Consider the following 10,546-nt stretch of genomic DNA (forward strand, 5'->3'; position numbering starts at 1 on the left):
GATGTCATGGGGAACGGGGCCTTATGACGTCATGGGGAACGGGGCCTTATGACGTCATGGGGAACGGGGCCTTATGACGTCATGGGGAACGGGGCCTTATGACGTCATGGGGAACGGGGCCTTATGATGTCATGGGGAACGGGGCCTTATGACGTCATGGGGAACGGGGCCTTATGATGTCATGGGGAACGTGGCCTTATGATGTCATGGGGAACGGGGCCTTATGATGTCATGGGGAATGGGGCCTTATGATGTCATGGGGAACGTGGCCTTATGATGTCATGGGGAATGGGGCCTTATGATGTCATGGGGAACGGGGCCTTATGATGTCATGGGGAACGGGGCCTTATGATGTCATGGGGAATGGGGCCTTATGATGTCATGGGGAATGGGGCCCTATGATGTCATGGGTCACGTAGAACATTATTATTGTGTTGCACAATACAGACAATTTCCATGTTGTAAAAAAAACGACACCTCAATGATTGACAGCTGGACTAGAGTAAATAAACAAAGGTCTACATAAGCAGGTTCCTATGGCGCACAAGCACGCATGCATGTACACACACACAGTACTCGATGTGGATCAGAATCACATACATTTTTCGCTTTGCGCCTGTTTGAACGGGAGGCCCAGAGACACATAGTGAGTGTGTGTGTGTGTATGTGTTGGCGTGCACGCACATGTGTGTGGTGTGTGGGTCAGTGTCTGTGGAGTGTGTGTGTGTGTGTGTGTGCGTGCATGTGTGTGTGTGTCAGTATATGTGCAAGCATGCATGTGTGTGGAGTGTGACAGGAATCACGTTCAGAAACACGTTGACCCGGGCTATGCTGGGCGCTAGGCTGGGGGCTTTAATTGCGGGTGATTATAAACCTCAGACCAGTGGCTCTGTATAAGGTTACCATTAGCAAAACACCAGGCAGACCCAACACCAGGCAGACCCAACTCCAGGCAAACCCAACACCAGGCAGACCCAACACCAGGCAGACCCAACACCAGGCAGACCCAACACCAGGTAGACCCAACTCACCGCTCTGAGCTGCTGAACCCTTACAGCATAAACCTCACCACCCCAGGACACACAACCCCAACAAGGCCTACTCCCTTCACCTCTCCCTGACACACACACACACACGCACGCACACACACACACACACACACACACACCTCTTTCTGCAGGGTCCTTTGCCATCCTCTGAGGGATGGGAGCAGAGCAGGCAGATGCCAATGTGCCCCTGGCTATGGTTCTGCCTGTCGGGCTAAACTGTTCAAACACACACTGATATGCCAATGTGTCCACTGACCGTGGCTGAACTGATCCCTCAACATTAGTACCAGGCTCCCTCTTAGGCTTGGAACCATTAAAGCCCTTTCACCATGTCCACAATAATACATTAGCCAGCCAATCAAATTCTGCCTCTAGTTATGTTCCCAACATGCCACCATACTCTGTGGCTGTCTCTCAAATGGAACCCTATTCCTCTATATAGTGCACTACTTTAGACCAGGACCCATAGTGCTCTGGTCAAAAATAGTGCACTATATAGAGAATAGGGCTCTGGCCAAAAGTAGTGCACTGTATAGGGAATAGGGCTCTTGTCTAAAGTAGTGCACTATATAGGGAATAGGGCTCTGGTTAAAAGTAGTGCACTATATAGGGAATAGGGCCCTGGTCTAAAGTAGTGCACTATATAAGGAATAGTGCACTGGTCTAAAGTAGTGCACTATATAGGGAACAGTGCTCTGGTCTAAAGTAGTGCACTATATAGGGAATAGTGTGCCATTTGGGACACAGATCTGGCATCAGTCTCCAGGAAAAATGTATCTGTATGATGTGGAATTATTCCGGAGGAAAATAAATACAACTAGAAAGGACCCGTTTACAGCGTTAATAAGAGGAATTATGAAGGAAAATGATGGAGAGTTCTGTGGGTTTCATTGTGTTCGGTGTTGGACTACTCTTTCCATCAGCAGATGGTCGTATCTCTTACAGTAATATCATTTTAAAAACTTGGCTACAGTTCTCTTCAACTGCTTTTTTGTTAAAGCTTTTGAATATATTTTTGAACGCCATAAAACAAAGCCGGCTGTCACGTGATTGGCCACTAATTATGAAGGAGAAATGCTGGACGTTCTGTAAGTAGTATTGTATTCAGTGGTGGACTTTCCTACAACAGATGGTTGTTTTTCTTAAAATATTCAACTTTACCCGATAATGGTAGCAACAACAATAACAAAAATATCTGGAAAACTTGTCATTAATCGGAAAAAATATGTAAATGTGCATATTTCAACATATAGGCAATTAATTATTAGATGACAGGCAATATTGTCCTGCAATTATCAAATGTTTTTATATATAGGGCCATGCTCAGCTGTAAAGCAATTATATCTGTGGTTCATATTCTGAACAGTAAAGAGTGAACTGAACAATATGTAACAATTTTGAGCCATCAACATCAACATCAGTTATTAAGGATAAACTCTGTGTGATAATCTGAAGAGAACTCTGACCAATCATCACGGCTTTGAACGTTGCTAGGTTTCTCATGGGCGTGGTTTTGCACCTAGTTTGGCGTGGTTAAAAACGACCCGTAGCATATGTCCAAATAACATTCTCTCTATCAAATAGGAACCTATAGTCAGGTAGTGTTTCACATTGATCCTGCATTATGAGAGATGCATTCAAATATATACTCAATATTAGTATTAGTAGTATTTTGTAAACATATTACACATGTATCATATTGAAAATATATACAGTGCATTCGGAAAGTATTCAGACCTCTTGACTTTTTCCATATTTTGTTACATTACAGCCTTATTCTAAAATTGATTAAATTGTTAGTTTTTTTCATCAATCTACACACAACACCCCATAATAACAAAGGCAATATTACTGGTTAGTTATGTAATATGTACATGTAGGTAGAGTTATTAAAGTAACTATGCGTAGATGGTAACAACAGAGAGTCGCAGTGGTGTCAAAAGGGGGGGGGGGGGGGGGGGCAATGCAAATAGTCTGTGTAGCCATTTGACTAGATGTTCAGGAGTCTTATGGCTTGGGGGTAGGAGCTGTTTAGAAGCTTCTTGGTCCTAGACTTGGCACTCCAGTACCGCTTGCCGTGTGGTAGCAGAGAGAACAGTCTATGACTGGGGTGGCTGGAGTCTTTGACAATTTTTAGGGCCTTCCTCTGACACCACCTGGTATAGAGGTCCTGGATGGCAGGAAGCTTGGCCCCAGTGATGTACTGGGCCGTTCGCACAACCCTCTGTATTACCTTGCGGTCAGAGGCTGAGCAGTTACCATACCAGGCAGTGATGCAACCAGTCAGGATGCTCTCGATGGTGCAGCTGTAGAACCATTTGAGGATCTGAGGACCCATGCCAAATCCTTTCAGTCTCCTAAGGGGGAATAGGTTTTGTTGAGCCCTCTTCACGACTGTCTTGGTGTGCTTGGACCATGTTAATTTGTTGGTAATGTGGACACCAAGGAACTTGAAGCTCTCAACCTGAGCCACTACAGCCCCATTGATGTGCCTTTTACTGAGGAGAGGCTTCTGTCTGGCCACTCTACAATAAAGGCCTGATTGGTGGAGTGCTGCAGAGATGGTTGTCTTTCATGGAAGGTTCTCCCATCTCTACAGTAGAACTCTGGAGCTCTGTCAAAGTGACCATCGGGTTGTTGGTCACCTCCCTGACCAAGGTCCTTCTCCCCCAATTGCTCAGTTTGGCCTGGCGGCCAGCTTTAGGAAGAGTCTTGGTGGTTTCAAACTTATTCCATTGAAGAATGATTGAGTCCACTGTGTTCTTGGGGACATTCAATGCTGCAGAAAGTTTTTGGTACCCTTCCCCAGATCTGTGCCTCAACACAATCCTGTCTCAGAGTTCTACGGACAATTCTTTCGACCTCATAGCTTGGTTTTTGCTCTGACATGCACTGAGGGACCTTATATAGACAAGAGTGTGCCTTTACAAATTCTGTCCAATCAATTGAATTTACCACAGGTGGACTCCAATCAAGTTGTAGAAAATCTCAAGGATGATAAATTGAAACAGGATGCACCAGAGCTCAATTTTGAGTCTCATAGCAAAGGGTCTGAATACTTATGTAAATAAGGTATTTCTGTTTTTTTATTTTTAATACATTTTCTAAAATGTCTAAAAGCCTGTTTTTGCTTTGCCATGATGGGGTATTGTGTGTAGATTGATGAGGAAAATGTTTTATTTCATCCATTTTAGAATAAGACTGTAATGTAACAAAATGTGGAAAAAGACAAGGGGTCGGAATACTTTCTGAATGCGCTGTATGCTCATGTTTACAATCCCTGGATGTGTTCTTCATAATGTTAATCTGTTAAAAAATTCCAGTAACACATTCTCGGTTGCCATTGACTTCTGTTAGTTCTGTAGTTTAAGGCTTGATGTTGATTTGATAGCTGCTCTACATGCCTGCATGCTGTGGCACAACACAAGTCTTGTTGGTGTTCAGTTCTCAATAGTTACACTGTGCTACTGCCAGACTCTGTGAGGGGCGATGATGAAACATCTTGTGAAGCGTCACTTCACATTATTAGCCTAACACTGAAAATAAACCTTGACAGCTTCCATTCATGCCTTGTGTTGAGTACTCTGCAATCATACATACAACACTTCTTAGCTTTAGCCAAAGAGTGTTATTCTCACGCTGCAGTGCATGTATGTATGTATGTATGTATGTATGTATGTATGTATGTATGTATGTATGTATGTATGTATGTATGTATGTATTTACAGACCTTTGTAAATATATAAGCATTTAAAGCAATGAAAACAATTATGTTTTTACATATTGTATATGTGTCAATTAATGTGGTAAAATATGAAACTGAACAAATAGCATTGAAAGCAATGATGAATGGTGTTATTGTGTGTAGAAACTGTAGAAAGGGTGTATGACAGCATGCTATAAGACAGTGGTTCCCCATCTTTTTCAGTTACTGTACCACCAACTGAATTTTGCTCTGCCCATTGTACCCCATTGTACCCCCCTCATGTGCATTTTACCAGTAGGCCTGTGTCCCGCCTGTGGATAGACCAAGTACCCCCAGGTCCTAGTACCCCTGGTTGGGAACCCCTGTCCTAAGAAAATAGACAAATAAATCCTAGTCTTCCAGGTAGCAGCAATTAGAATCATTATAATTTACTGTGAATATTTTCTTGTCTTTTGTTACAATTAGACAATCTCACAAAACCATTGATTTGTCTGGATTTCTATTTGGTCATAACTCATACATGTTATGAGTTATAATGTTAATCTATTTACTGGCCTTTATTGGCCCAAAGACACTTACAAGAGATTAGATAACAATCAATAACAGATAGTATCCTATATTACAATCAGATGAATCAGTTGATCTCACTTTTATTTTTAAATCAAAAGACTAGCTGAGCTAACGATCCATGGGCTATACATTCAAAACAATAACAATTTGTTCTTAACTGACTTGCCTAGTTAAATAAAGGTTCCTATCAAAAATTACAATAATAATATATTGGCGTACAATCACTTGATTTAAAACGTGTCAACCTATAAAAATTAAGTCGTGGTTTAATAATAGTGTCTTACCATCATTATTATTGATGAGGCATCGGTGTTAGAGTTGATAGGTCTATTACTTCAAAATAATATTAGGCATTTTGCAATTGTTTTGTTGTTGTTGTTTTATAAATTGTATTATTTATTACATTTTAAATTCAAAACTTTAAGGTAAAGAAGTAGTCTGCATTGATCGAATTTTCATCTTGAGAATGCATGTAGGCCTCTATATCCCAGCGATGTATAATTCCTTCAAAACACATCTCACTGCACCCTGTATATTTAAATCCTATATAATCAGAATCAAAATTATTTTGTAACACCTCAATATTTAGGCCAATGGTGTAGCCTCAACAATGGTACTGGTAAAACTTAGCCACAGTTAACTCCAACCCCTATTGTGCTCAAGCTTTGTATACCTTTTAAAACATTGACCCATTAAATGAGACAACCCGCATCTCACTATTGCATGGCCACACGCAAAGGTGTCAGGTTTTCATTTGGCAGGCAACCGCAAACCTCAATAATATTTTGAAAACAAAGTAAAAAACTTACCCTACCTGAAATAATCCATTTTACAGAAGATCTCTTTGTTTTTGATGTAACAGCTGTTGTGTTGACGTAACGACGTCCGGCAGACAGAACACTCCAGACACCTCACGTGCCAGATCAAGTTATTCACCTGCGAAACAAAACAGTGGTAAAAAAACCCCGCTGAAATAGTTATAATTATAACAATAGTAATAATAACAATAAATAGTAATGATAACAATAACACATTAATATTCTGTTGGTATCTATCCAGTATCCAAACTACCCGTTTCATAATATTTCTCAAATATTATGCCATGGATTTGCATTCAAATAAATCAATCTAATTGTAGCCAATAATAACACAATAAACAACAGTAAAATAACATATATTCATTTAGGCTATTCTCCCCTTTGCAATGAATGAATTTTGTTCCCATAAAAACATCCATATCTTATTTGGTATTTTGGTGGTGCTACAAAAATAGTATGACTTTTCTGATGTTTCCCTCTGTCCGGTAACCTTTAATTCGATATTTGATTACACATATCATAGTCCAATCGGCCATTTGACTTCAGCTAGACTGTGCACACATAGGCTACATGCAGACTATGCGAAATTGTTGACTATTGTTTGATTTGACGATTGCCGTTAAAGTTAAAACAATTTGTAAGTCACTCTGGATAAGAGCGTCTGCTAAATGACTTAAATGTAAATGTTAAATGTAATTCCTAACCCGTATATTCTGTTGAAGGATAATTCAGATGTAATAAACAATACAATATCTTATAATTGTGTTTTTTCCCGATGTTTGTCCCTGTACTAAGTTAAGTTAAATATCAGTTAAATATCAGCACTATGTTATTCAAAAATGATTCAATACTTCGTTCACCGTGTAAGAAAACGGGCAATGTTCAAAATAAAGGAATATGTCCTTGCAGCACTAGGTCTAGAATAGATGATTTAACAGACAATCAAATTACAGCGAGCTTTGGTGGAGAGTGGACCATTTTGGTCTGTTAACCTTTATGATCAGCTATAGGCTAATATTACGACAAAAATCACATGCATCAAATATAATTTTGCTTTAGGTTTTCTGAGTATTTTTTATTTTAGAGAAGCAAGCAGACACGTTCATATAATTGAAAGATACATAGCCTAGAAAATAACCTATTTCAAGATTAATATGGTTGATGCATTTAATCCCGTCGGTTCCTGATATGATCATTTCCACATGCCTCGTTTCCATATATAGACATATTGTGACAGATAGCGGACTAAATGATCTTCTAGTTTAGTAACACACTTCCTGCATCTCTGCAAAACACACCCAGGCAGTTGTTTTTACTTGGAAGCACGCGAGTGCACGCAAGGCTGGGAGGTCTTGATGTGAAATTGAAAGACAGAAAAAACAACGATTTATGATACTGGCCCATAGATCTAGGCTACTGTCCTTTCCTATGTTTAGAATATAATTGTTTGTCCAAACTGGTTCTTCAGAAACTCCAAATTATTTTTGCTTTTCATATTTTGGAGTATGCTTTTTTTATATTCATATTAATATTTAAACATTGTCCTACGGAAGGTAATGTAGCCAACATGGATGTAGACTATCGCTTGTACCAAATACATCAAACATATTTGAAAGTTGTGAAAACAAAAAAACAACGCTAAAAGGCTTTTTAGATCTGTTTACATTTGCACACACTTTTGCATAGGCAAAAACACGCGCACTCCCACCTTGAGAAGGTATCTGTCCAGGATCTCCAAACCGCAGCTCGCGCACACGTTCTTCCGGGTGGACAGCACCGAGGAGGTGGTGGAAGTAGGCGAGCAGATAGATGGAGTAGAGGGGGGACTCGGGGAGGAGCGCGTGTCCTCTCTCTCCATGTTCGATCGGTGGGATTCCCCGTCAGAGTGAGACTGCACGATAAACAAGACAATAATAAGGACATGGAGAGGTTGTAAACACATCTGGACCATCATATTTAAAATATTCCAGCCTTCATGACCCGAGACATGCTTAGCCTAAGCATCTTGAGGCTTGCTATCAGAATCACCAAAAACTGACATAGGCCACATGCTTTATGGTTTATATAATACTTTACAGGCAATTGGACAATTAGCAATAACTTGACAATTTACGCATGGCAATAAAACACTTTGTTTCAGATGCCATAATAATAACAGCATTGCAGAAATTGAAAATAAGGAATAACTTCTTACCATGACGTGTTCGTGTTCGGCTTCCACACAGCGCGAGGCACCCGGTGCACTCTGCTGCATTCCTGGAGAAATGACCTACAAGACAAGGTTTAACAGGGAGAAATCGACGTCAACTCGCGGCTAAAGTTCCTTCCATCTCCAGCCATGAAATCATTGAGAGAGACATTGCAGCCCTGCAGCTATCTATATAAAGCGTCTAGACAATAATCCCAATTGTTGTAGGCTATTTTGGGCCCTGCAACAAAAGCCCCAGTTTTAATGAAGCTATTTCACTTAACCCAGGCCTCTTAAAGTAATCGTATTTTCCTCGCAATCCAGAGAAACGGAAAAAAACGACCTGCAATTACAAATAGCTTGAAATGCTCATGATAAGAGGGACCCCGAAGTGTCAATTTCAACTGTCAATCAGAAAAGGCAACGGGCCACCCAAATAATTGCAAATTTGATTTGTAATGGCAGTAATTAAAATCGAATTCTTCTCTGGCGAATTGGCATGTTGAAGAGGGTGGACTGCAAATCACACTATTCATAATAGACGCGCGTGCCTATTCCTTGCGCAGCTGATCTTTGTACACAACCAGTGATTCTTGACACCACGTTAAGACACAAAAAACAGTTGCAGTTAAGAAAGCAACATGATGACAGCAGACAGAAGATTAGCTGTGAGATCCCAGTGTAGTCTATACAATATCAACGAACAATGTGTGGTTTACCAGAAAGCAATCGTCCATCTTCTAATGCTTTTAATTACGCATATATATTTACACACAGAGTACCATTGCATAGTCTAGTTTTCGTCACATTACCTGTTTTGCGGGAATTCCTTCGGATAAAAACTGATCTCCCTCTGGTAGAGGTGCCAAGACCTCATTTTTCCAATACATGAAAGCACTTGGTATTCTGATATAGCTTAACGTAGGTTCAGTTCGCATGGACTGATTTCACTTTCATGCAAAAAAGTTGAGCGTCAATGGTATCATCCGTGCCATAGATCTTCGGGTTAATTCACTTCTATTTTGCACACACAGCGTGTTTTCCTTCAACACAACGATCGACGCAACGGCCTCCCAGCACACACGCGATAGAAAGCATAAGACGTTATTCTAGCCCACCTATATGACGGATCTCTTGGGTGTTGCGGACGGACGGGCAAGTGGAGATTGCTCTTCAGAACGCGTTATTTAGAACACTTAGTAAAATTCTTCCTTCCTCTTTGTTTTCCTCCGTTAGGGATGGACTTGCTGTCTACAGGAAGTGGATGGGTTGGCAGGTTTGCGCCAGATCTGCAAGAACTCGAGACAACTAGAGCAAGGCAGGGTACCGTCTCTCCAAGCGCAACTCATCTGAAGTGAAAGTTTAGTTTCGCCCCTTGTTTGGAGGGGGAGGGTAAACTTGTTGTATCATGCAAAGGTATAAGCTATACCGCTCATGTACACGAACTTTCTGACAGAGCACTGCTATGATATAGTTTTTTTTCTCTCAATTGGCAATTTTTGTTAGTAAGAAATAACCAATTAAAAAATGAAAGTAAGTCTGACACTGCATAATGTTGGTTCAGGTTCACGGCTTTTTTATTTAGGTTTAATTGAAAAAACTATTTAGGTGTTGATTTGTATTATTTCGACCTATTATTTTAGAATTTCACAATATATAAGTAATCCAATATATATATATATATATATATATATATATATATTAGTTAGGCTATATACTGTATACACTTTGTAGTATTGTACAAAGTTGACATCAAATCACACCCAAACATAAACAGACAGGAAAGAAATACATGTATGACCCTTGATCACAAGATAAGTAATCCATTATATATATATATATATATATATATATATATATATATGTCTGTCTGGAAATTATTTAATTAAATCTGTTATTTAAACTTATTTATTTAAAAGTAGATAGTCTTGAGAAACATAGCACTTCATCGAATCATTGTTTTTCATTTTGCATAATTAAAAACACAATTATGCACCATAAATAGTTAAGGTTTAATTATTCATGTTATACATTTATTCTATTGCATTCTTGGAGTTAGTGAGACTAAATAGACAAGATTTCAAACGAGACATACATTTATTATTAGTCCTCAACCTAATGTCAATATATTGTTAAAATTATTAAATAAGTTGCTTTTTTGATTATTATTGTTATCATAGGGGTTAATTTATTATCGCTGATTATAAAAAGATTA

At 39.5% G+C, this 10,546-nt stretch overlaps 1 protein-coding gene across 1 annotated transcript in view; it reads right to left on the reverse strand.

Annotated features, from left to right (window-relative positions):
- LOC129811067 (LIM/homeobox protein Lhx6-like) overlaps nucleotides 1-10,230 on the reverse strand; it is a 33,591-nt gene extending 23,361 nt beyond the window's left edge. The window contains exons 1-4 of the mRNA XM_055862202.1: nucleotides 9,144-10,230; nucleotides 8,338-8,412; nucleotides 7,852-8,034; nucleotides 6,140-6,261 (exon numbers count right to left, since the gene is read on the reverse strand). Coding sequence (XP_055718177.1) covers nucleotides 6,140-6,261; nucleotides 7,852-8,034; nucleotides 8,338-8,412; nucleotides 9,144-9,269 — 506 coding nt within the window. The 5' untranslated portion in view covers nucleotides 9,270-10,230. The remainder of the gene's footprint in view (nucleotides 1-6,139; nucleotides 6,262-7,851; nucleotides 8,035-8,337; nucleotides 8,413-9,143) is intronic.
- Between the last annotated feature and the right edge of the window lie 316 nt (nucleotides 10,231-10,546).

The sequence above is a fragment of the Salvelinus fontinalis genome, chromosome 2 (genome assembly GCF_029448725.1).
Source record: "Salvelinus fontinalis isolate EN_2023a chromosome 2, ASM2944872v1, whole genome shotgun sequence".
Classification (NCBI taxonomy): domain Eukaryota; kingdom Metazoa; phylum Chordata; class Actinopteri; order Salmoniformes; family Salmonidae; genus Salvelinus; species Salvelinus fontinalis.